This window comes from Chelon labrosus, assembly GCF_963514085.1.
Source record: "Chelon labrosus genome assembly, chromosome: 4".
NCBI lineage: Eukaryota > Metazoa > Chordata > Actinopteri > Mugiliformes > Mugilidae > Chelon > Chelon labrosus.
The window spans coordinates 7,014,609-7,041,725 of NC_140340.1; the positions used below are offsets into that span (position 1 = coordinate 7,014,609).

General features: G+C 43.1%; 3 protein-coding genes across 4 annotated transcripts; 1 reads left to right on the forward strand and 2 right to left on the reverse strand.

Moving 5' to 3' along the window:
* Window positions 1–388: 388 nt before the first annotated feature.
* On the reverse strand, window positions 389–6,002 carry olfml3b (olfactomedin-like 3b). Its single transcript, XM_084542151.1, has 3 exons — window positions 5,675–6,002; window positions 3,291–3,576; window positions 389–2,363 (listed from the first exon to the last, which is right to left on the reverse strand). Exons 1-3 carry the CDS (start codon window positions 5,771–5,773, stop codon window positions 1,579–1,581), a joined length of 1,170 nt encoding a protein of 389 aa, XP_084398277.1. The 5' UTR covers window positions 5,774–6,002; the 3' UTR covers window positions 389–1,578.
* A 3,152-nt stretch (window positions 6,003–9,154) lies between these two features.
* avil (advillin) lies at window positions 9,155–18,090 on the forward strand. Its single transcript, XM_084542627.1, has 19 exons — window positions 9,155–9,499; window positions 9,651–9,725; window positions 9,909–10,105; window positions 10,194–10,302; window positions 10,390–10,500; window positions 12,148–12,353; window positions 12,478–12,556; window positions 12,657–12,755; window positions 12,836–12,989; window positions 13,088–13,188; window positions 14,133–14,270; window positions 14,370–14,528; window positions 14,621–14,800; window positions 15,730–15,887; window positions 15,968–16,112; window positions 16,222–16,410; window positions 16,491–16,559; window positions 16,926–17,036; window positions 17,806–18,090. Exons 1-19 carry the CDS (start codon window positions 9,440–9,442, stop codon window positions 17,917–17,919), a joined length of 2,454 nt encoding a protein of 817 aa, XP_084398753.1. The 5' UTR covers window positions 9,155–9,439; the 3' UTR covers window positions 17,920–18,090.
* A 1,228-nt stretch (window positions 18,091–19,318) lies between these two features.
* Window positions 19,319–25,012, reverse strand: LOC311487139 (uncharacterized protein). 2 transcript variants are annotated; one of them, XM_084543292.1, is made up of 6 exons: window positions 24,798–25,012; window positions 24,448–24,522; window positions 23,115–23,150; window positions 22,716–22,877; window positions 22,520–22,603; window positions 19,319–21,855 (listed from the first exon to the last, which is right to left on the reverse strand). In XM_084543292.1, exons 1-6 carry the CDS (start codon window positions 24,888–24,890, stop codon window positions 21,376–21,378), a joined length of 930 nt encoding a protein of 309 aa, XP_084399418.1. In that variant the 5' UTR covers window positions 24,891–25,012; the 3' UTR covers window positions 19,319–21,375. The 2 variants fall into 2 exon arrangements, with proteins under 2 accessions (XP_084399418.1, XP_084399417.1); XM_084543291.1 differs by having other exon boundaries at window positions 23,115–23,153.
* Between the last annotated feature and the right edge of the window lie 2,105 nt (window positions 25,013–27,117).

A 27,117-nucleotide genomic window follows, 5' to 3' on the forward strand; every position in this document is an offset into this window, starting at 1 on the left:
AAGTTTAGACAGAGTAAGTATGGATGCTGCACGTACTGTCCAAATGTCACTGGAAGTATAGAATGGACAGATTATGACAGTGGCCTTAAAGGGGAACTACTGTTTTTTACAACCTGGACCTCTTTTCTGGCATAAAATACGATCGTTTACTCACCCATATAACTTTGGTGTCATTTGGAGTCATTTGGAAGATATTTAGATCCAGTGGAGCGCCATGTATATCCATATAGTGGGAGTGACTGGGGCACCGAAACACAGCCTCTAAATAACGCATTATCTGCCGCGAAACTCTTTCATTTCACCAATATTTTGTTATAATATGCTAGTGCTATTCCCCGTTGAGTCCGGAGTTTCCTGTTATCTATTCGCGGATGTGCAGCAGTTTGTTGTTCTTTGGCCAGCTGTTACTCTCTCTACCTCCGCATCCTTCTTTCAGCAAGCTCCTCATCCGTATACTCTGGTTCAAAACGGAAGGGACGTCCATCATAAACAAAGTTGTCGTCCACAACCTCGAAATCGGAAAAATATTCAGCCATGTTGCAAAAAACTAGCAGTAGCAAATTACAGGTAAACCAGCCGCGCTCAGAGATGACATCATCCGGGGTCTGTAGGTCAATCTACAGACCCCGGATGATGATAACAGGTAACTCCGGACTCAACGGGGAATAGCACTAGCGTATCATAACACAATATTGGTGAAATCAATGAGTTTCGTGACAGATAATGCGTTATTTAGAGGCTGTGTTTCGGTGCCCCAATCACTCCCACTATATGGATATACGCAGATCTAAGTATCGTCCGAACGACTCCAAATGACACCAAAGTTATATGGGTAAGTAAATGATCGTATTTTATGCCAGAAATAAGGTCCAGGTTGTAAAAAACGGTAATTCCCCTTTAAAGCGATTTTAAAGTATTGCATATTTGCGTAACATTCGTGTGAACAAAATAAAATAAAAAACGCAAGTGCTGTGAACAACTGTATAAGGGTAGCAGAGCACCAGGTTAGTACAGTAAATTATTCCAGTCCAGCAGATACAGAAAGGATTGAAGTGCAGTGTAGTCTGATTGGAAATAAAGTTTTTGGGCTGTCATTAGACACTGTGCTTTAGACATCAGACGTCACGTAAAGGACCAGCATTTCTTTCGTGACTGGCTCCTATACTACAAATCACGGACTCTTAAAGCTGACGAAATCGACTTTATTCTATGAGCAATGTATGTGATGACGTTGTATAATGTGAAATATGCCGATTGACGTGTTTTAATGCAGGCATTCGTTGCTTCCCATCGATTTACACAGTGCATAGAAGGGTCACATCGAGTCGTACACTGCATCCCAGTCACTATTGAGTTCTCTGAGTTGTTATGTAAATGTTCTGTCTGGACTCAAATCACTTCCAAAAGTGAAACTCGCTGACTCACAGTTCAAGTAAGTTTTAAGAATCTGCGAAAAGTGAGAAAACATTTTAAATCCTACAGTATCAGGTGTATGAAATAATCAGCAGTGAGGGGAACATTTGTAGTTTAGGAGCTAAAACGTTTCAAAGCACTGGTACGGCTAAGTTATGGTTTAGCTCAAATTTCCAGTTTCTTTTTCATGAGGAGCTTGTAGAGGATCTGGTAGCCATCATCCCAGGCGTAGAGCAGCTTCTCCTGAGGGTTGTACTTCAGACTGGAGTGAGATCCGTAGCGTTTTGGAAAGTAAATCAGTGGCGCTTCCTCGTTGGTCACCATGCCGTTGACGTCAAACACACACTGTACCCGTGAGCGTCCGGGCTGCTTGGTGTTGTAAACCACGTACAGAGTGCCGCAGATGACGAAGGCCGCCTCGGCGTTCTCCCTCGGACAGTTTGTGTCCCACATCTGCTCGATGTCGACCGAGTTGGCGTCCAGCTTAGCCAGAGAGATGTGCCTCTCGTTCTGCCGGGTGGCGTAGATGGCCCACAGGCCTTCCTCGTCCACAGCCAGGTCCATCACTGTCTCTGGGTTCAGCCCGTACACCGGGACGTGGTCCTGCACCGGAAACACCGCGCTGTCCGCCACAGAGTTGTTCCTCGTGTCATATTTAACCACCGTTATCTCTTCGGCCTGATTTACGTAATAAACGTGGCTCTTGAAGACCACGTGTCCCATCCCCCGCCAGGCAGACGGCAGCTTCACGTTCGTGGACAGAGACATGCCCGGCGAGCGGGTGAAGTCTTGCACAGAGGCAAACTCACTGAAGGTGTCTTCATCTGTCCCATTGAAAATGTAGACCTTCCCAGAGGCTCTGCTGGTGTCTTTGGTCCACATGCCCTTTTGCCCACCGACTCTCTTCAGGATCTTCATGGCTTTTATGGCGGAGATCATGTCGCTGCAGTCTGAAATTAAACCAGTACGGATGTTACAAGACGGATGACGCCCCTCCAACATTTTAACAATGTTTGTACAAGATGTTAGGTTTATCTTAAAATACCGGAGCTATTTTTAGCCGACTGAAGCTTCTCTGTGGATTTCCACTAGATTTGGCACGTACGTACATTCCTGGTGCCAAGAGGATGAATCGTTCTGGCGCCACTTAACCAGCAAACTATCTCAGCATCTGCTAGACCAGTTGACGTTGACATTGCTGCTGTGTTTGGTATTTTCCAGTCCCAAAAGACTAACTCCTAAAGATGTGGGGATCTTTTATGACATTTGAGTCATTATGCGGTCTTTAAGTTTGTTTGTCCAGTTGTTTGGTTTATGACTAAAACCATGTGAAAGCCTTAAAACAGATTGAAACCCCTATGGGTAGCACATTGCCGTGGCTGTTAGCACTGATCCCTCACAGCAAGAAGGTTCTGGGTTCGAATCTGGGAGAACTGGGGCCTTTCTATCTGGAGTTTGCATGTTCTCCCTGTGTCTGCGTGGGTTCTCTCCGGGTACTCTGGCTTCCTCCCAACGTCCAAAGACATGCTGGTTAGGTTCATTGGTGATTCTAAATTGGCTGTAGGTGTGAGTGTGAATGCGATAGACTGGTGACCTAACCAGGGTGTACGCTGCCTCTTGCCCAATGACAGCTGGGATAGGCTCCAGCCCGACTGCAACCTTTCACAGGACAAGCGGTTACAGAAAATGAATGAATGAAACCCCTATTGGTGGGCCCCGTTGATGCACTGGGTGAAAAAACTGCAGGGCCTCGTCATTTTAAGGCTTAACTTCAAAAAAGAAACCTTTATATCTCCTGTAGTAACCTGTGGGCTTCTGGTTTACTGTCACAACCATGGTTATACTGTGTTTATTGTAACAAACACTTCATATCTCACCTGACAGCTTCAAATATTTGGCCTTCTGCTTCTCCTTCACCTGGGTCACCTGCTGCTCTATGAGCTTGTCGTCCACGTCCACGCACGGCTGAGCCCCGTTCTGCGTCTCCAGGTAGTCCAGTTCCCGCTCGACCCGGTCCACCCTCGTCCCCACGCCATCCAGGTTCACTCTCAGGGCCTCTTTTTCCTTGTCCAGGTTCTCCAGCTGGGACACCATCTGCTGCTTCAGCTCCCGCAGGTCCGAGGCGTAGCGGGTGGTCTGTTCCTGCCACAGCGAGATCCTGTCCTGTTTTTAAGAAAAGACATTAATTGAGTCAAACGCGAGCACAGATAGTCTGTCTGCAACTTTGTCTGTGATTTACAGTGAATATCCAGTGAAATCCGTATATTTTTTGAAAAGTGACACAATATTTATCCCTTTGGCTGTTTACCAAACCATAATCAAGTCATAGTCATGTGATGAATATGGGTTTTAAGTGCAGACAGCTTTAATTTATTGGAAACACAGAACAAATGGACAAAAATGTAGATAAAAATGTTCAGGAGGAAAATCTGTGGAGGATCCTTTTACTGGAAGTGACTGCCTGCAAACCCACAGGCATCACCAACACTGGGGGTTTCCTCCTTTGTGATTCTTTGCCAGGCCTTTACCGCGGCTGTCTCTGCTCGTTTGCTTGCGGGTCTTTCTGCCTTTAGTTTTGTCTTCGGCAAATGGGATGCAGCTGGCATCGAGTTGAGAGCAGGAGACCGACTCGGCCGTTGTGGAATATTCCACATCTTTATCTTCAAAAAGATCCATTCACAGCGGAATCAGATTTGACTGAAGCTAAACAGATTTAGGATGGCATTGACGTACGAACGTTTTCATTAATCAGTGTGTCTTTCCCTTTGTCCTTTCCGAGTTTATTTTCCTTTCTTGCTATGGATTGCCCTGTTTGCGTACTCTCCTGTTTTCGGTTCAGCTCCTGAGTTTATTTTTTATTTATTTATTGTTTTTTGTGGTTGGATTAACTTTACCACACTTTGCAGGTTGTTATCTTCATCGTATTGCCCTTATTAAACTAACCATTATCATTTCATCCAATCCTTGGTTCCTTGTGTGCGTGTCCTGCTTCCTTCATACACTCGTGACGAGGTCCTGACATGCAAAGGGATAATTGTAAATGTCAGAATTCATCCAGCAGCTTCTGTCTTCTGTCACATCCTCAATAAACACGAGTGAACCAGTGTCACCCACACCACATCGTCTTCTGCGGACGTCCAGGCCTTGTAGCGCTTCAAAGCTCAGCAGCGTTTTCTTTCTTTTTCTCAGAATGAACTAAACTCACTTCACTTTCATATGCATCTTTTTATATTCTACCTCTAAGATGTTATATTTGTTAGGCATTTGGGTGGACGCCAAAAGACGACTTTCATTGTGCAGGGAAGCATGTTTCTATACCGTGCATGTGACAGTAAACTCTTTGAATCTTGAATGGCTACTGATCTGACCATTGCTCTGACTGGTTTTCTTTCTGCAGCCTGAGGATGGCCGGTGTCACTTGAATTGACAACCCCTTCCAAATGCCACTTAAAATCAGCTCCAGGTGATAAAAGAAAAATCCGAAACCTGTCCATGAAACAGATTTTGAGTTACCCATTACGCAGGGTCCACTGAAAAAGAGCTTATGTAACTACCTTAAACGAAACGAGTCTTCATTTTAAGACCACATTCATTATACGACTATAACTAGAGCTAAAATTACAAAAAAACATTACGTCAGTGTCCGAAAATACATGGACCAAACTGTAAATGATTGTTAGGAAAGTCCTCTAGGCCATAATCTTCTGTTATTTTCGGCCTCGGTAAACACACTGCGACATGAAGCCATCCTTCAAACGGCCAGGTTCAGCCCACACGTGGCAAATATGCGTGCACCCTGCTCAAATGTCTTTTAGCAAAATGCATGAACGCTGCCAGCTTAGCTCTCTAGCAGACACTGACCTCTGACCTCGCTGCGGAGAAAGGAAATGAAAAGAGATCCTCTTCTGCAGGTGATGGGTAAATGTCGAGCTTACAGAGCAACCAAGAGACCGCAGGACGTGGACGAACAGAACAATAGATTATGTAATAAGAAAGTAGCCATAATATTAAATAGGATTGAAATTATTACAGGTACTTTAGTCTTTTCTTGTGAGATGTTTTCGATATCATGTCTTAATATCACAACTACTGATTTCTAACTCATGACCAACCCAAGAAGCTCATAGTGCCCGTACATTTGAAAAGCTGCATTTTCCAGTATTTGCCCACATCTGCATTCCATTGGCTTTTGTCCCTGGAAGTTTCCTTTCAGAGGTACTCTGGAGCCAAGGGCTCGGCAGGGAGGTGAAGGGAGTCTTACCTCAATAGCAAGCAGCCTCCGCTCCAAGTAGTCAATCAGAGCTTGGTGCTGAGCGCCGGCGAAGCAGGCCAAAGTAACCAAGAGAACAAGTCCTCTCATTTTGCGTCGGCTCACCCTCTTTCAGCTCCCGTAAAATCCTGACTGGGGTTCAGCGAGAGTGTGTGCGGAGCAGATTCCCAGAGGTGGGCTGGAATGTTTTACCAAGCTGTCGGGGAGGAGCCAGAAACATCTGGCGGAGATGAAAGCATAGAGTCTCTGAGAGGGGACAAGACAGTGTTTTTTCTTCTTAAAATTGTAACTGGTATAAATATTGAAAGGTCAAAACCTTGTTTAGATTACCGTGTGGGTTTGAAAAGGCTGGCCACATCATTTCGTTAAAACACGGGGTAAGGAGTACATGTTGCAGTAGGTGGAGGAAGAGAAATGTGAGTGGGAGTCAGGAGCCCACCGTACCCCTACCAGTGGAAGTCAGAGTGAGAAATGAACACCCTTGAACAGAGTCCCTTTATTCTGGATAAATTGCTGTTAAGTTGGTCTTTAAACACTAACACAGGAAGTAGAGGATGTAATCCTTCCTCCTGTCTTTCACATTTTTAAGTCACTCTCTGTGGACCGTCCCTGTCTGAGGTAAATATCTGTGTCTGCTGTGTTTTCCAGCTGCAGTAGCTCTTATAGTAATAATGGTTTCCATAGCATAACAGAAACAGCAGTTAGAAGAGGGGATTACTGGGCGAAGGGAACAAACAGTAAAATAAAACCTGTCTCTGGTCTCTAATTGAACGCCCACCAAGTGCTACACAAATGCACTGAATAAACTTTTTCCAAAATGTGTTTTTAAAAGTATGTCATTCATTAAGTTATGGTTAATTTAGTGCATCATTTCCTGTAAGAGACACATGGATTTTTTATTTATTTCTGTTTAATTTATGTGTATACCTTCTGTGACTGAAGAGGTTTTATGCTCACACATGCCCGTTGTTCATTATAATCCATGATCCCGGTACGCCCACCTGAGGTGGTAAATGGACTTTGCAAAACAAAACAGTATTATTTTAATTTTCTATGAACTACAATGCCAACGATTTGCATGTTCATATATGCAGCACCGCCGCATTTCGTCTGTCTGCCACGGGCGATATTTCTGGCTTTTTAGCCTTGAACCAACCAAAGAGGGATCAGTGAACGATTGCATCTGTTCTCATTTTAATTCCGCTGTCAGGGAAACGTCTGTGGTTATGGCATAGTCAGTGATTATAAATTCAAATACTTCAGACTGAGCAGAAATCATGGCCCGGGTAGGGTTATCATACGTCTTTGTGCATTTAAAGGTCAATATAATATATATTATTTCATATTTCAATGACCTTTCTGGCCTTTCTTTCTGTGTGGAGTTTGCATGTTCTCCCTGTGTCTGCGTGGGTTCTCTCCAGGTACTCCAGCTTCCTCCCACCACGACCCATCACGGGAATGAGCGGTTCCAGAAGATGAATGAATAATTGAATGAATGAATGTCTGAAAACAGAGCAGGTACTATAGACACCTGCCCTTCCTCTGAGCTCTAGCTCACAGCTTTTTTTAAAACAGTGCCTCTCCGATGAAGTATTTCAAAAATATAATTCAAAAAAATAATTTACATACTTTGTTTTTTTTTTCCCGAATAATCTTTCTCTTATCTAACAGTACCCTTTTGTACAACGCTGTATCTCATTTATAAATCTGCTCTGATGGCATCTCGGCTACATTCGGCCTCATGCTGAAGAGATGAGTCAGCCCACCGATGCTTCAGCTGATGCTTGGCATCACTTCAACCTAATGTGTGTTTTACTATTAAATATTATCCCGTAGTGTGAGGCGTACGCGACGTTCCTCCACTCCACTTTGCATGATCATTGGTTGAGGTTTGTTTGTGCATGGATGTGCTTATTTGAATGGAAGTCTGTTGGTGTTTGATGCAAGCTTCCTCATTCTAGGAAGTGAAGAAAACAAACTACGGCTACTTCTGTTTGGTTTGCATTGTTAACTTTTAACTAGTTGTGTCCTCATTCATTCATTCATTCATCTTCTGTAACCACTTGTTCCTGTTAAGGGTCGTGGGGTCTGATGGAGCCTATCCCAGCAAGATGTCCTGTGTTTCCTCCTGTTGTTGATGACTCTCTTCACTGTGTTTTTTTTTTTGGTGCATATCTAACATCATATCTAATTGTTCCCCTCAGCTGAGCAGCAACTTACAACAATGTGATCTAGCAATGCAACCAAGAAGATGTCAGAAAAATCCCACAAGAGCAGCTGATATTGATTTGGTGCTAATTAACATGAGCTTGATGAGAATTTGATCGTGAACTCCGCAACGTAATCAGTTAGAAAACAGTGTCCACACTTGTGCAGTGAGGTTATTCCCCCAAAATGTGTCACACTGGTTTTCAGTGGCGTCGTAATAAAATAAAAGTAGACAAGGTCTGATGTGATTCATCTGTAATTTGGTTTTACAACAAGCCTGTTGTTTTAATGTGAGTGTGTACACTATGAATCATGATGCATGAATCCTGCTGCCTGGTTGTGCTTTAGTAATGTAATGTCATCATATTTAGAGTCACTATGTGTATTCTTATAAGAAAAAAAGGTTATGAGATACTATAACCATATATATTTAAATACACCAATCAGCCACTACATTATGACCACTAACAGGAGAGGCAAATAACATTGACCATCTTGTGATAATTCAGTGTTCTGCTGGGAAACTTTCGGACCTGGCATTCATTGGTGTGGATGTTACTTAGACATGTAGCACCCACCTAGACCAGACCAGACCCCCACCCCATAGCAATGACACTCCTTGATGGCAGCAGCCATCCCCAGCAGGATGCAGCCTGACACAGACACACACACACAAATGTTTCAGGAACAACTAAAATAAAACATGAAGAACAGCACAAGGTGTTGACCTGGCCTCCAAATTCACTAGATCCCAAACTGATCAAGTATCTGTGGGATGATCCACAGAGACCCCTCCCCTCAAAGGCCCCCCCACTAACAACAATGTGTTCCCAGACACCACAGGACACCCTCAGAAGGCCCATGTCTATTCTCCGATGAGTCACAGCTGTTTTGGAGGCACAAGGGAGACCTACACAATATTAGGAAGGTGGTCATAATGTTATACCTGATCGGTGTATTTCATTTTTATAAAATCTTCTTTTAAAACGTGTTTCACCAGCGGACGGTACGCCCAGTCTACTCGTAGCTGTCACAATATCCATATATGGTGCGAATGTGGACTCACAGGGCCGAGTGGGCTGGGAAATGAAGGACGTAGATAATTAGCGTTACTGTGCGTGTGTTTGTGTATTTGAATATGAGTCAATCTTTTTTCTTTTTTTTTTTCAAGCACATTTGCCTACAGGATTTCGTCTCTTGCTCAGTGATTGGGCAGAACACGGTGAAAGATCCTGAAACATGCAAACACAGGCAAATCACTTAGGCGCACTGACAGGACAGGGAACGAGGGTCTTTTGTTGTCAGAGAGGAAATCAGCTGTTGGAAGATAAGAAACTTAGAGGAAGCTTTTCATACCAGGTAAGTGCTGGTTGGTAATTTTGAAACTATGAGATTTGACCTTGAATTTCAGCTGAAATTAATCCTACCGAAGGAAATTCAGGAAAATGAAGGAAATTTGCATCAGTATTTTGCAATGATTTCGTCTTCCAGATAAAGGAACGCGAGCTACAGTAGTGTCACAGAAGAAGCTGTGTGCATCTGAGCGACATGGAGTACACATTTAGAGCAGTGAAACAAACTCCTGGGATTATAATCTGGAGAGTTGAGGTAATTTGATTTCAGTCGTTGAGACAGTGTGTGTTCTTTCACATTGGCTGTGTGATTTTATCATTAAAAAACTGGATCCTGCTCGTCCAGTGCTGATCTCTTAACGTGAACGTGGAAGTAAAATGACGGCCTTCTTCTTTCCGTGACACAGAAAATGGAGCTGGTTCAACTTCCTGAGAAATCCTATGGAAACTTTTATGAGGGCGACTGCTATGTTCTCCTGTCTGTAAGTAAGGGGAAGGTGGTGAATCACTGTTGCTTTGGGTGCCAAGACTGCTGCTGCATTTCTAGACTCTGCTCTCTGTTGTGAAAAGTGACTTTTTGTTCATTAGACTCCCTTCCTCCCTTCATTAACCTCCACACCCACACACACAAACAATTCAGTTTCTCCACGCTAACGTTTCTCCAGACCCAGAAAGTGAGCAGCTCTCTGAGTTACGACATCCACTACTGGATCGGCTCACAGTCCTCCCAGGATGAACAGGGTGCAGCCGCCGTTTACACCGTACAGCTGGATGAGTTTCTGGGCTCCACTCCGGTGCAGCACAGGGAGGTGCAGCACCACGAGTCTGATCATTTCAAGGGCTACTTCAAACAAGGGATAATGTGAGTGGAAGACGTCCACACAGCAGACATTTATAAAAAGCAATGCAAACCATAAAAATAATAATAATAACAACGCTGCTCTGTTTAGCTATAAGAAAGGGGGGGTTGCATCAGGTATGAGGCACACTGAAACCAACTCGTATGACGTGAAGAGGCTGCTCCATGTGAAGGGAAAGAAAAGAGTGGTTGCCAAGGAGGTGAGCCATGCTCCACGGTGGTTATGTTACGTAACGGGACAGGGGACGTCGTGCTGAAAAGGCGCTTTGTGTTTTCCTCCTCTTCAGGTGGAGATGAGCTGGGCGAGCTTCACCCTTGGAGATGTGTTCCTGCTGGACATCGGAAAGACGATCGTCCAGTGGAACGGGCCCAAGAGTAACAGGCAGGAAAAGCTCAAAGTAAGATTTCTGTGCCGGGTTCAGTGTTTATGTAGAAAAATAGGTCCTCGTTTTCAGATTCAACTTTTATGAGGGACCTTGCAAAACCTCTAATAAATAGATAGATCAATAGATCGATCCTCGTTCTTTCTTCTTCCTGCAGAGCCTGCAAACGTCTTTCACTGGAGGCTGTAACCTTTAGATTCTCAGTTGTCATATTGTTAGTATTTACATGATTTTGTATAAACCTGTAAAAGTGTTATTTGCTTACAATACAATTGTGCATAATTTTTTTACTGTGTGTCATAAAAAAGTCATAGTTAGATTATGATCATAGTGACCTTTGACCTCTGACCAGAAAAATGGATATTTGTATCAGATTCCTGAGATTTTGCATTTACAAGAACGACACATACAGACTGACGATCACCAAACGTGATTTTTCAATTGAGCCGAAGCACAAAGTTGCATGAAAAGGAAATACTCAAGTAAAACGCCTCAAATTAAACACAGTACGTGAGTAAATTCCACTCCTGTGCTCATGTAATGTTACCATTTTATCTTTTAGCTGTTTATCAAAGCACGTTCCAGTCATTCACTGCCCCTCCAAAAAAAAAGTCGCCACCTGTATTTAACTAAGCAAATAGGTAGGAGCCTCCTATTGGATAATTACTGCATGGGTGATTATCTTTCAGCTGGCAACAAGTTATTTAACCCCAACTGATGCAATGAGTAGCTTCTCATTTCTTAAACAACCATGTCTAAAGACACATCCTGTGGTCGTGGTAAAGGTGTTAGTCTGTTTGAGAAGGGTCAAATCATTGGCATGCATCAAGCAGAGAAAACATCTAAGGAGACTGTAGACATTACTAAAACTGGGTTAAGAATTGTCCAACGCATTATTAAAAACTGGAAGGATAGTGGAGAACCATCGTCTTCCAGGAAGAAATGTGGTCGGGATCGGCGATCACTTAAACGTTTGGTGAAATCAAATGGAAGAAAAACGACAGCAGAACTCAGGGCTATGTTTAATAGTGAAAGTAAGAGCATTTCCACACGTACAATGTGAAGGGAGCTTAAAGGATTGGGACTGAACAGCTGTGTAGCCTTAAGAAAACCACTAATCAGTGAGGATGACTGGAAAAAAAGGCTCCAGTTTGCTAGGGAGCATAAAGATTGGACTCTGGAGCAATGGAAGAAGGTTCATGGTGACTTTATTTTTGGCGAGGCAGTGTATAATGAACACAGGTTTGAAGTGCTGACTCAGTCTAAAGGTATTTACATCAAAATGTCTTTTCTGATGCATGAGTTTTGCTTGTCCAACCTAAGGACGCCTTATTTCACTTGCAGTGAGACCTCATTTGAACACATGTTGTGTCTTCATTGCATAAGTTTCAAATGCAACACTTGGTCTCACCTTCCTCCAGACCTTGAGGAAATGATGAAGGAATGTCCCACATCTGTCCATGAAACATCAGTGTCGAATAACTATTGGAAAAAACTGTGATTCAGATTAAAAGTTGAGAGTCTGCATGTTTATGCATGTTTTTACTTAAATGTGTTTTGATAAACAGCTCAAAAAAAAAAGTGTGTCAGTGTCCAACTAAAGGCTGCAAACCTGTTCTACAGACGGTCTGATTGTGCTTGTATTGTACCTCTGCTTCTCAGGGCATGTTGTTGGCAAAAGACATCCGAGACCGGGAGAGAGGAGGTCGGGCGGAGATCAAAGTGGTCGAGGGCGACGCAGAGAGCAGCTCTCCTCAGAACATGGAGATCCTGAATGGCGTTCTCGGAGAGAGAACCTCCAAACTGGCGGACGGGGCTCCGGATGAAACCGCCGACCAGGAACAGAAGGCAAACCTTACGCTTTACCAGTGAGCTGCTCCCTGACCGGTGTCATCGATGCTTTAAATGCCTTAAATGTCTCATGTTTGAGACTTTTAACCATAATCCGGTATAGTTTGGTTTGATTGTGTTTGTTGGCGGCTTTTATTTCAGCGTGTCAGATGCAGATGGTCAGATGAAGGTGACAGAGGTCGCGACGAGACCGCTGGTTCAGGATCTCCTCAGCCATGATGTGAGCTGGTGGTTTGATTCTTTACGCTTCTGGTAGGGTGCAAGCAAGATTAAATATTCCCTTTAACAACGTATTTGGTTTTGTCTATTTCTAATTACAGGACTGCTACCTGCTGGACCAGGGAGGGGTGAAGATCTTTGTGTGGAAGGGGAAGAGAGCAAACAAAGCTGAACGACAGGCAGCTATGACCAGAGCTATGGTGAGTGGCACTACACCGTTGGCTTGTGCTTCACTCATTAAGCACGCTGGCACGCCGTATTTACATCCTGGCTGTTACAGGAGTTCATCAAAGTGAAAAACTACCCCATCACGACCAACGTGGAGACAGTGAACGACGGGGCCGAGTCGGCTCTCTTCAAGCAGCTGTTCCAGAGGTGGACTGTGAGGGACCAGACTCAAGGCCTCGGAAAGGTCAACACCAGGGGGAAAATTGGTACGTAAGACAAAAAATAAAAAATTAAATATGCTTTCTGATTAATAAAGAAACCTGGACAACTTTGTCTTTTAATAAAATGTTCGTATGTTCTTTAGCTCATATCACGCAGGAGAAGTTTGACGCCTCTCTGATGCACATGATGCCACAGGTCGCTGCACAGGAGAGAATGGTGGACAATGGCACGGGCCAAGTGGAGGTACGGTGTTTAAAGTGAGGTTTAGTGATTCTGTGGTCGCGGTTGAGTTTGTCGGTCAGCCGGGCCAAAACCTTTAGTCTGCAAAACCTTCAAGATGATTTGGACGAAGCATACTCGGCTCATGATGCCCGCAAACACGACCAACTGAATGCTGCCTTTGCAACCCTGAGAAGTCGTAAATGTCACTCAGCCATCATGCTCATGCTTTCCACCGATCAGGCATAACATTATGACCACCTTCCTAATATTGTGTAGGTCTCCCTTGTGCCTCCAAAACAGTTGTGACTCATCAGAGAATGGACATGGGCCTTCTGAGGGTGTCCTGTGGTGTCTGGTAACAGGATGTTGTTAGTGGGGGGGCCTTTGAGGAGAGGGGCCTCTGTGGATCATCCCACAGATACTTGATCAGTTTGGGAAGTAGTGAATTTGGAGGCCAGGTCAACACCTTGTGATGTTCTTCATGTTTTTTTGAGTTGTTCCTAAAGTGTTTTTGTGATTGAATCCTGCTGGGGATGGCTGCTGCCATCAAGGAGTGTCATTGCTCTGCGGTGGGGGGGTGTCTGGTCTGGTCTAGGTGGGTGCTACATGTCTAAGTAACATCCACATGAATGAATGCCAGGTCCAAAAGTTTCCCAGCAGAACATTGAATTGTCACAAGATGGTCAATGTTATTTACGTCTCCTGTCAGTGGTTTTAATGTTGTGGCTGATCTGTGTACATAAAGTGATGTGTCAACGAGGGCCTCTAGTGGGATTATTAGGTCCTGCTGACAATATAGAACAAGGTTTAATGACAACTGAGCCAGGTTTGATGATGCTGATTTGAGTCCCGACAACACAGTGGTCACTATCCACAAACAAGGTTTACTCCGTATCCTTGAAACAAATAGGAGTGAAAGAAGTAGTAGTGCCTTAGTTTTAATTTGCTTGTGTTGCGCCCGGCAGGTGTGGAGAATTGAGGATCTGGAGCTTGTCCCTGTGGACCCCGAATTGTACGGATACTTCTACGGAGGAGACTGCTACCTGATCCTCTACACTTACCTGGCTAACAACAAGAAGTGCTACCTGCTCTACATATGGCAGGTGAAGATGACAACTCACCTCTAACCAATCCAGACATTCATCTTCCTGATCATTGCTGCGCTGTTTGACATTAAACTGCTCTGCTGCTGGCTGTTTTAGGGGCGTCATGCCACGCAGGATGAACTGGCAGCGTCAGCGTTTCAGGCCGTGGCTTTAGATCAGAAGTACAACGACGAGCCGGTCCAAGTGAGAGTCACAATGGGCAAGGAGCCGAGGCACTTCATGGCAATCTTCAAGGGGAAGATGGTCATCTTTGATGTAAGACACGTCACTGAATTCACACAGATTTTACTGAAAGCATTCTTCTTACCTTTTTTCACATTTCTGTTTTGTTTTTGTTTTTCTGTCAGGGAGGCACGTCCAGGAAAGGCGCCTCTGAACCAGAGCCTCCAGTGAGACTGTTCCAGGTTCATGGCTCTGACCCGTCCAACACGAAAACCATCGAGGTTCCAGCGCTGGCCTCCTCGCTGAACTCCAACGACGTGTTTCTACTCAAGAGCCAAACGGATATTTATCTGTGGTGTGGAAAGGTGGGATGAATTAAAGGATTATCTATCTATTTACGTCAGTTTTTAGGGTTCAACATTGAAATATAGTAAGTTCTGGGTGTATAGCATCCAGCTACATTTTTTTTTTTTTTAATTGTTATCAAAAACAATGTAAAGGAGGTCTAGGTTCTTTAGGAAGGCTGATGGTTGAGGTTCCCTTGCAGAAACAACCCATCCTGTTCAGCCTTGCACTTTAAACTGGTAAACAGTTTAGCGGCTTCATTTGTTTTTGGAGCCTGTGGATCACTTTCCGATTCCCATCTGTGCAAATTGCACTAATCTAAATGTGAATAAATTTTAGTTGATAAAAACAGGTTGGTTGCTGGAGAAACAAACAAAAGAAAACTGCAGTTCTGTATTTTAATGAGTCACAGACAGTTTGTAACCTCCATAAAGATCTAGTTTGCCCAGTTTAGTGTGAAGGAACTAGATTAACTGGATCCCTTGGGACTGAACTCAAATGCCAGACCTTATCTTCTTCACTAATGCTCTTGAAGCGAAGGGAAAGAATAATTTTTTTCCAGCAGAGAGGGACCTTCCTAGAAGACTGAAGGCAGACACAGCCGCAGATTAATTCACCACAGTCGCATATGGGTCAAATTCGGGAGCGTCCACATACTTCTGGTCAGTCAGTGTTATGTTACAAAGCACTCCAAGTTAAAAGATTTGGTTCCAGCCTGTCTGCCGTCGAGCGTCTCCCCTGGTTTGATTTCCTCAAGTCCAACACTTAGTGTAATCTCTCCGGCGTGCGCTGACTCACTGAGCAAAACTATCCTTTCAAGAATCATAAGCTTCTCGCTAAAATTTAATTCTTTTGGTTCAGATCATGGCTGATGATATAAAGGTCATATATAATTAATGCTGATTGATGGGGAAACTGTGACTGTTTTTTTTTTTTTTTTTGTTACCAGGGATCAAGTGGAGATGAGAGAGCCATGGCCAAAGAGGTGAGCTCAGTGATCGGCCAGAGCTCACAGAGACTCTCCGAGGAGACGGTGGCCGAGGGTCAGGAGCCCGTTGAATTCTGGGAGCTGCTGGGAGGGAAAACTCCCTATGCAAGCGACAAGAGGTCAGGGTGATGGGAGCTCTAGCGCCGGAGCCGACAAGCGTTGAAGTGGGATTACAGCATTTTTCCACTGTCGTCCGCAGGTTACAGCAGCAGGTCTTGGATCATCAGCCTCGCCTGTTTGAGTGCTCCAATAAGACGGGACGGTTCATAGTGACGGAGGTGACTCAGTTCATACAGGACGACCTCAGCGAGGACGATGTCATGCTGCTGGACATATGGGACCAGGTATGATGTGAACCTGTAGCTGGTATTACCACACGCTCCCTGCTGCACAAAGCCCTTTATATTTTGTGCAAACCTGACATTAGTTTAATCAGATTTCTCCTTTCTCCAGGTGTTTCTCTGGATCGGTAAAGAGGCCAATGAGGTGGAGCGCAAAGAGGCAGTGGTCACAAGCCAAGAGTACCTGCGCACCCACCCTGGCAACAGAGACCCGGACACCCCCATCGTCCTGATCAAGCAAGGGTTCGAGCCGCCCACCTTCACCGGCTGGTTCGGAGCCTGGGATCCCTCCAAATGGAGCGTGAGTGTTGGGAAAGCTGAAACAGGGGAACGGCATATGGTTTATTAAAGTCATTAACAGGTGTTTTTTCTTTCTTTTAGGGAGGACAGAGCTACGAGGAGTTGAAGAAGGAGTTGGGAGAGGAAGTGGAACCGGTCACGGTTAAAACTGTGCGTAAAGTCTTCATTTGGTAAAGTTTCTAGGTGACGTGGGTGTTAAAGTTTCCGTGTTGGCGCCATTAGCTCAGCAGTTATTGCCATTATAAGGCTGACGGTGTCTTCTTTAGAGTAACAGCTGATGCACTGATTTTAAAATCCACATTATGTCTCGGCCATTTTTTCCCTTGTTTTGACACTGACATGTGAAAACAATGTTCACATCCTGCTGATCATAAAGAATTCTAACTAACTTACTTGTGACAAAATTCAGACACAGAAGCAGAAAACATCTGCCTACACTCCCTACGTTCTTAGAGAGAGTTCTCCGTCCTTAATAATAATACATGGATTCTTCGTTCCTTTATCATGATCTGCCAGGAGCCGGCCAGTGCAGAGGCCGACAAGGTTTTTGAGACTTTCCCACCCGACGCTCTGGTCAACAAGCATGTCAGCGAGCTGCCCGAAGGTGTTGACCCCTCCAACAAAGAGGTGTGTATATCAGTGTGTGTCTGAGCTAAAGCGTGGGGTAGAGTGAGGTGGGGTGGGGGGGTACCATGTGCAAAGCTTGGCGTGGCCAATGCAGACGACGTTCCTGTTGCCTTCTTTGTGCACTTTTCCCCTCGAACAGTTAAATCTTCAAACATATCTTCTGAGAAATAAAGCCAACCAGCTGTGGCCTTTTGATGGATGGATAGATAGATAGCATCAATGCACAGAGACAAGAGGAATTATGGTCAGCAAAATGGTCAAAAAAAAATAAAAGTGAGGTACAATGCACAAAATGTATAAAATATACACTTTAAATACAAAGTCTGTATAAAAAATAATAACATACAATGGTATATTGGTATATATTGGTAATGGTATATTAAAACATACTACATATATAATGCAATAATATGGATATGAAAATATGTGGTTATATAGATACACAGATATCCTGTACAGCATATAGTGAGATATATAGAGATGTAGTATATAATACTGTATAGAAAAATCTCTATATATATATATATATAGTAGCAGCAATTTACCCCTTGGAATTATTCATTTAATAGAGCTATACTTCAGCACAATGCGTTTGAACCAATGATAAGATGAATTCCTAATTCCTTCTTTGGTGTGAACTTCTCCCTAAATGTTCAGCTTTTACATTTCTGACCCATGATGAAATGAAAGTTGGTCTCATTATACATCATATATCATAAGAAACGTAATTTGTTTCCGCTCCTTAAATTCTGTGAACTGCTTTTTCCAGAAATACCTCTCTGACTCTGACTTCAGCGCCGTGTTCGGGATGACCAAAGACGACTTTGTGAGCCTGCCGCAGTGGAGGCAACTGAACTTGAAGAAGGAAAAGGGCTTGTTTTGATGTAGTTTCTGGCTGTCTGTGAAATAATCTATTACTGTTAGAAAAAAAAATAACTGGACTCTCTTTTTGTCACGTCACCTGCCTTTACTTAGTTTCCTCTTATTTCCTCTGATATTTGTAATAATGTTTCTCTTCGTGCGCTGCATTTAATGAGTTTTATGCATTTGATTAATTTATATATATTTTTTTTCATTTGATCCATCTGTTCATACACATAGGCGTAGTGTGTGTACACAGAGGGCGGCCACCTGTGCAGCCAGTTCCCCTTATCTTAACACGTTTTTGCCTGTTGTCCCGTGTGTGCATGTGCTGAACTCTCAGCTTAGCTTATTGAATCTGAGACATTTATAGCCCTGATAGAAGTTAAATGACTTTATATGATTAAAGACCAACAGGCTGTTAGGTAGAATTAGGTAACGTTCATCAGACGCAGCAATAAGGTTCATTCATTCATTCATTTTCTGTAACAGCTTGTCACCTGGAGGGTTGAGGTTCTTTATTCAAACTAAATGTTTAGGAGGTTTAGCACTTCTTTTAAATAGAGGTTAACTTTGCCATCTAATGGACAAATAATGCTACAACATGACAGGATAAAAATATTCTCTCAATTTAAGATTAAGATTAAGTGTCTATCGGCCAAGTATACTTGTGTATACAAGGAATTTGGTCTCTGCATTTATCCCATCCGTGAATTAGTTAACACAAAGCACACAGTGAGGTGAAGCACACACTAACCCGGAGCAGTGAGCTGCCATGCTACAGCGGCGCTCGGGGAGCAGTGAGGGGTTAGGTGCCTTGCTCAAGGGCACTTCAGCCGCTTTCTACCGGTCGGGGGTTCGAACCGGCAACCCTCCGGTCACAAGCCCAAAGCGCTAACCAGTAGGCCACGGCTGCTCTCAACTTAGAGCAATAGTTGATATTTTCATTAGACTCTTTGATATTTGACGGCTTTACATTTTAGTTTCAGTTGATATTCATCCGGTTTAGTTTCCTGAAATAACTAATCTCCCAAAATGTGATGTTCATTAAATATCTCCAGAAACTGATTTCCTTTCATTCATCTTCTGTAAACGCTTGTCCTGTGAAGGGTCGTGGGGTCCATCCTGGGCAGGTCTCCAGTCCATCACAGGGCTAACAGAGAGAGACAGACAACCATTCACACTCACACCTACGACCAATTTAGAATCACCAATGAACCTAACCAGCATGTCTCTGGGCGGTGGGAGGAAGCTGGAGTACCTGGAGAGAACCCACGGAGACACAGGGAGAACATGGAAACTCCACACAGAAAGGCCCCAGTCGGTCGATGGGATTCAAACCCAGAAACTTCTTGCTGTGAGGCGTCAGTGCTAACCTTAATTTAAAGGCAAGTCAAACAGAAATGACAAAGAGGCATCAGCTTTGCCCACTCCTTTTATTTTGATATAAATCAGTTTACAGGACAAAAGTATTCAGACACACACACACACACAAAAAAAGGCGATAATGAAACACAAAGAACAACTTAAGAAAAGTCCACCGTGTGCTGAACATCCAACAGTGCCTGCGACATTTTATTTTTATTTTTTTAAACTTCACCGATTCATTACAGCAAACCAAACCGTTCAAAAATAAAATAAAATGCTGAGGACAAGAGTTTATGTTACTATTCATTTGATATGACCCGACCACGGAGCCGCCGCACAGCACTAAATATAACAGCAACCCGTGGCGTGTACCATGTCTCGTCTGACCCGGCATTAGCGTGTGGAAACTGGACTGTGTGATAAAAGTTATAAAGGCAAATGAGTCAATGCACCGACTTTAATACGCCGCAGTAAACCCACGGAATTACGATATGCAGCCAAAATGCACCAACGGCAAATCTTCAACCTATTCTTACATTTACATGCGTGCATTAATAGTAATCTGCTTTAGTCTTAAGAGAAATATTCATCAAGATAGTGATTTATGCTTAAATATTTGTAGCTTGATGTGCTTGAAACTGCAATCACTTGCAAAATTTGTTTAAAAAAAAAATAAGAATCAACCTCAGAAACTGTGGGATGAATGAACGACGCACACGCTTTGAAAAACAAAATTAAAATCCCTCTAAAAACACTAACTGTTGTTAAGTAAACATCTTAGATCAATGTATGCGTGGAGGTACTGCGTGCAAACCTACTGATAACTGATCAACTTGTGTGCAGATTGCAAATCAACCTACATTCGTATATGCTCATGCAAACTACTAATGAGTTGCCTCTAGCGCTACAAAAAAAAAATTACAGTAAAAAAAACAACAACATATAAAAATTTGACCCACATATAAAGTGTTTACAGCAGTCAGAGACACCTTAAAAGACTACCTTCAGCATGTTCTGCCAGAAAATGTGCAAACGTACAGCGTAACCATGCAGACAGACGGGCAGACAGTCTGCAGCAGGTCAGACTGAGCATTTCTCTCTAAGTTCGGTTGTAAAGGGAATGTTGTTTCTAACGTAATCTGACAAATAAATGCCACAATATAAGAACTTTAAAAAGTGCAAATGCAGCCAAAATCAAGTTCCCTATGATTTTCCCCGAACGAAAAAAAGGGAAGCTGGACTGTGAGATCAGACATGACTGTACATTATTAGACCTATGAGTCTAGACCGAGAAGTACACATATGGCATTTTCCCTTAGTTGAAGAATCCCTCCATAAAACCTTATTAATAAAACCTTTTACAAGCGCCCAAGGTGCAGCTTACAAAGAACACGATGGGAACACGCTTTGCAGCAGGTTATTTTTAAGTAAACAAGACTGTCCCATTTTGAGAAGAAACCCCGTCCAAATCCCAACAGAGCTCACCGTATTGTGTATACAGATAAATCCTGATTCGTGTCATGGCAGCTGATAGCGTACAAAAAAAAACTTTCTTAAAAAATTACCAAAGCATTTTCCGTGTTCATCCCTATATTTAAAAAAGAAAGAGAGTTAAGACAGAGTTAAAGGAAACGATTGGCAAATAATATAAAACAGTCATTAGTGGATTATAGAGCTAATAAACCCTCTGGATCCTGAGTTCCTTTGTTGTTAATTTAAAACTGAAACTTACATCTCTACTACAGTAGCCAGTGTTTCCATTAAACATTAAGCAGCTAATCGTTTTCTCAATTAATCTATTAATCGTTTAGTTATATCCTAAAATAACTGCCTCCAGAGATCTAGACCCCAAAGATATTTCGATGACTGTCACGTACGACAAAGAAAAGCAGCAAATCCTCGCGTTTGAGAAGAAAAATCAACGGATTATTATCAAAACAGCTGCCGATTGCCCTTTGATTGGCTGATGGACTAATCACTGCTGCTCTACAACAACTCTGGTCTTCTGACACAGATATATTAAACTGCAAAGAGCCTTTTAATGTCATCCAATTACCAATAGTTGTCTTTGGCCCTAATGTGGCCCAGTAGTAGATAAATAAGATCTAAGTTAAGACAAAATGCAGGCTTCAGGGTTCTTGCCGTCTTCACCATCGATGGCCTGATGGTCTTTTGTCGGATTTTCCTCTTTATCCTCATCCAGCTCCGAAGCGTCTTCGAGCTCCGGAGTCTCTGCAGACGCGTCCTCGTAGGCACTTACGCTGTCCGAGTCGTTCCTGTCCGGGGACAGGTCTCGTCCGTTTTCACAGGGCCTCTGGAGGACCCCATCCTCAGGGAGGTTGTCCAGCGCCAGAGAGTGGGGGCTCCTGTTGCCCATATTCCGCAGCTTCGTCATGACGCTTTCTCCGTCCTCCGCCCCCCTTTCCTCCGCCGCCGCCACTCCTCCATTGCTGCTGTCAGGTTCATGCCGTGAGCGGTCGCTTTCTTCTCTGTGTGCAACTTCAGTCGATTCCTTGGCGTCGGTTTTGATTTGGTGTCCTTGTGCTGGCGCGTCGTCCGTCGTTGGAGCAGCTGGTTTGTTATCCTGTTCCTGCAGACAAAAAAATGTTCTTTAGTAAATAAAATGCTCTTTCAAGTCAAATAAAAATATAATTTAGAAGTTATTTCTACCCATTTTTATTATTTGAGGATTTAAAATTTGAAGCTGGGATTTTTTGTGGTATATAACTGAATCTTTTTCTCAGTCCAGGCTTCACAAAATAAAGAACTGAACAGCAGTCGTCATCATACTGACAGTCATATGACTTCTTCAGGAGAACTGCAAGTAAAATCACAGTGTGTCATAGCTGTAATAAAGCTATGTCAAATCAGGAACTCTATTTTTGTCTTCGCTCATTCACAGCTCTCTCTGTCACCTCTTCTCTACTCAGCTGACTACAGAAGTTTCCAGTTTAACCACAATCTCCGATTTTGACACAATCTCATAATCAGCCATTCACGTCATCGCTGTCATTCTTCTCTGCCGCTGTCAGCTGTCATGTCAGTTCAAGACTGCTCTCCTGTTACTTGAGCATTACAGTAATATGTAACAGTGGTAAGACCACTTCAAAGCACATTGTAAGAACTAGTTCTATGCGACAATATGACGAAAACTAAATGTACCATCAGCATTCAATAACCACTGATCAAACTAATTGTCTCATAGGGTTTCATTAGATTTTACATCTTTATATACAATGACGATGTTACATTACCATTTGTAATCTCTCCACCTCTTTCCTCAGAGAGCAAACCATGTTCTCCAGTTTCCTCTTGGCCTGCCTCTCTTGTTCCAGCTGCTGCAAGTGCACAGAAACACCGGCATGCTAATGAGTGTCAGTGAAAAAACGATCAATACACTTCTAAAACGTGGCTAATGCTAAGTGCTGTTGTGGTGAGTGCTCCACGTACCAAGCTAGCCTCTTTAGCTTCCCTCTGGGCTTCAGCCAGCAGCTCCTCGACACCCTCCAGCGTGTCCTGCAGGACGTCCACCTGGAACAACAGAGCCTCTCGCTCGACCTCCAGCCCACGCAGCTCCTGCACCGCCTCGTCATAGCTGGCCTGCAGCTCCAGCTACATCACAAACACGGTTACAAATCAGTGTGGGCAACGTCCCAGGAAAGCATGCCATGTCAGTGGGAGAACAAGTGCTTAGCAGGCTCTCAGAGGCAACCATCTGTGGGAGGCCTCACAGGGAAGCGTGACAATACCTCCATATGTTAGGGAATTATTGGTCCGCGTGCAAGACTTTTAACAGAAATACCTTTTATTATAATGACAATACAAAAGATAAGAGGAGAATATAGTCACCATTTCTGGTAGTCCCATTAAGAGGTCCTGGTCAGACTGCTGAAAAGTAAAAAATAATAATTAACTGAGACTGAAACAGACTGGGTCATGTTAATCTTATCAACACTTTGTCACGTCACATTTATTCTGATTGCAGCTGTAGCCAAAACAGTGATTAGTAGTGATGTGACGCTAAAGGCTGACAACGCCGCACAACATCAAACCTTCATTTCTGATGAATTTCAGCAAGTTGAGAGATATCACACTCGTTTTTCAACGCAAGAAGTACAAAAACAGAGCTTTAAGATACATGCTTTCATATTACTTATTTTATTTAACTATCAATAATGACTAAAGCAGTCATTATGTCATTATGTAATCCATTTACCTACGCTTCAATGGGGAAAACACAGGTGTATTAATGACAGCTGCATTACGCTCAGCAGACACACGCCTTCTCAAGCAGAACTTAATAAAGCTTTAAAAGTCTTGTAAAGTTACTAGCTTTTACTGTCCATGTGAACTGAGTTATCTCCAGAGTTCATTGACACAAAGCTGACACAGAGAGTGTCCCTGCCCCCCCTCGCCAAGAACCAGCCCCCAGCTGACTAGTTTGCAACGTAGACGCGCCAGATACTGACGTCATGTTTGGTATTTTATCAATACCTGCACCGCTCATGTGTCGACGCGTTCAGAATGACGATAAATAAATGGAGCTTAAACACACATCTGCATGGAGCGAGCATATTTGTCCACTCCCATGTCGATAAGAGAACTTAAAAACTTTTTTAAAAAATCCTTTTAAGGTAAATTTAGACCAGATGAAAAATATGCAATTAACCAGATTTAGTATTTTAATCCGCTGACATTTGTGACAAAAGGTCACAATACAGGATGTGCATGTATGTATACGTGTATGTACATATATACACATTCAGATTTAGATTTAGACGCATGTTTACAGCTGTGTGTGTGTATTTATACTTCTATTTTATATTCATACTATTACTGTAAAATATTAACTTATTTATTACAATAGTCATAGCTCCTCGCCTACTATTGGGTACATTTTGCACTTCTGGTTAGACGCCCAACTGCATTTCGTTGCATATATACCTGTACTATATGCAATGACACCAAAGTTTAATCTTTTACTGCACTGTATTTTATAAACTGGTGCTACATGTAAGAAACCCAATCTGAGAAGCTGCCTGTCAGGTAAATGCACTGCAGTAAAGAGTTTGGACCAAAAGACAAAAGCCTGTCTGTCTTATCTAATCATCAGACCTGATTAGCAGGAGTCAGTGGTACAGTGTGTACAGGTGTCCGGATTCCCATCTTATCTGGCTCCTACCTGGCTGTCAGTCCTCCTCTTCAGGGTGCCTGCTCGGCTGTCGCTTCGTGTCAGACGTCTGGACGAGCTGTCGGTCTGATGAGGAGGAGAAAAAAAAGAAAGAAAAGAACACAGCAGGAGGAGTTAGCATCACACACATCCACAACAAAACCACAGGAAGCTAACTTAGCTAATGATGGGGGAAGTGGAAGCTGTGGCTCTAAAATAACAACACACTTAGCTAGCTTAGTTGTTAAAGAGCTATTTGAAAAGATCTCGAGTGTGTTTAGTAATGTTATATGGTTTAAAAGAACATGAACGTCGAGGTTAGCTTTAGCTTTAACACTTAACGACGCCGTGATTCTCCTCACCTCTTTTATAATACTGCGGAGAGACTCGTCCTCGCTTAATCCCCGAGAAAAGCCCCGCTTCTTTGGCGAGCCGCTGCTGTCCACCGAAAGCATCTTTCTTTTTCTTTTTTTTTTGAATAGAGTTTTTTGTTGTTTATGTAAGAGACACCTCCGGACTGTTGAGCTGAAGTGTTGTTTGGTGTTTGTTTCCTACGCAGCAGCAGTAGCAACGAACGACGCCCAGGCCCTGATCTACGGAAAGCCACGGGGACCAAACCCGCATATGACCCCGCCCCCTCACTCCGCCCACCACCACCACCGCCAACCGCCACCACAATGAGCCAAAGATCAGCCACACACACACACACGACAGGAATCACCGAGGAGTTAAAGTCAAATGGGGTTTAGTTCGTTTTAAAGTTCAGATAAGCACCGTGACACACGATTTAATTAATCAGTGACAAGGTCTGCCAAGCATCAAGGTGAGTGCGATGGGCTACGACTACTTTCTGGAAACATGAACCAGACCAGGGGGGTGTTAAACAAACAGCTCGCCCGGCAGAGGGTCCAGTCTATCTCGAGGGATGAATTTGGGAAAAGTACACAGTAGGCATTAACCGGAAATTTGCAATAAAGGCTGATCTTAATTTTTTCATAGGCTGTATAAAGATGGACGACGGAACAGCTCCCCCCGGTGGTTGGCTGCAGTATAGGTCATATAAGCTCCACCCCCTTCATGTTAGTGGGTGGGACTAGGGCGAAACAGAAACACTAACCTACATGTCAATATATTTTTGTTTTCAAGGATGGTTTCTGTCATTTTAACTAGTTAATTTAATGCTGATGCATACTCAGGTGTGCATATTTCTGATAAGTTTTATTTTATTTGGCTATAGAAGCAGGACGTGACATCACGGTGACATCTAGTTGCCATGCCAACCGCTCCTAGGATCTATGAGAACTGGATAACAAATAAGTGCGGTGTATAATCCAACATTTCTTTGTAACTAGTGGAGAGAGTAGTATTAATTAAACGAGAACGCTCCTGGGCCGCCCTGTGCAGACTCTAGCTCCAAACTTGGAAGATGGCCTAGCCTGTATCCCCGGGAAAATAGCCTCAGTTTCGACAATGCAAGGAAGCGGGGACACATTGTCCATATTTATATACAGTCTATGGTTTGTCAAGTAGGGGTGGTACTAATTTAACACAACACTGAGACCCAGAACTAAACCGCAGATGGCAATGTGCCAAAATTGCATTTCATTTTCTCATTCTGTTAAATTTTAAACTACAGATCTAATTAGATTGTCTAAATAGCATATGTCTCATCAATAAAATGTATGATAAATCCTTAACAAACGTTTCAGAGAGCAGGGAGAGAGTATTTTTTTACATTCGTTTTTGGAGAAAGACATCTACTATCACACACTATCATGTCCTGTTTTACATAACGCATAAAAACATAAAATATATAATAATTTAAATATATTTGACTGAATTTGAAAATGGCACGGATATTGTGGAACTGCTCTTGGTGTCCCAAACTACCAAAAAACATGTTTCAGGTAATATAGGACACTGTTGAATGATATTTAAATGAAGCGCAGCACAAAAAAGAGACCTCACATCGAGTACATCAACACAGAACCACAGAGATGTAGCCGGCAGCCAACTTTTAAGTAGAGAGAATGACTTTGTAATTATTTTTAACAGACTTAAAGTGCTGTTCAAATTGTCTGTAATAGTAGGCAATTGGTCAATCTAACCTATCCCAACAATTTCCAGTGGCAAACAATAAAGCTTAATCCAAATGTTGTTATGCATGATTAGTGTGCAAATGGCCGGGTTTAACTGGGTTTAACAAGGTACTTGTATTTGTTATCTGATCATGTGTCTGTGTCTGCAGATGAAGGTGTAGCCTCCAGAGTCCCTGGTCACTTTGTTTAATCCATAGTTTAAGTCGTAACACAATGGCAGCCAGATCAAGGGAGACAGTTCAAGGGACGGCGGAAAACCAAGGAGAAACGGACCGGTGTAAGACCGTTGACACAATAATCCACTGAGCTTGTTACAGCACATCACAACAGATTAAGACATAATACCAAGTCAAGACTGCTCCCACTTAGGCAACAGCCTCTTTACACTGCTTCACCTATGCTAAGCGCTGCAGAGCACTCAAAAGCCTCCACCTCCAGACTCTGGACTGTGCAATCCACGGCGCAATTTCAATGTGCAATATCTGATAAATACTTGAAACTGACACTGTGCAATACATGTCCATTGACATATTCATCCATGTCAAGTTGCTGTTGAGTGTTTTTTTAATATATATATACTGTG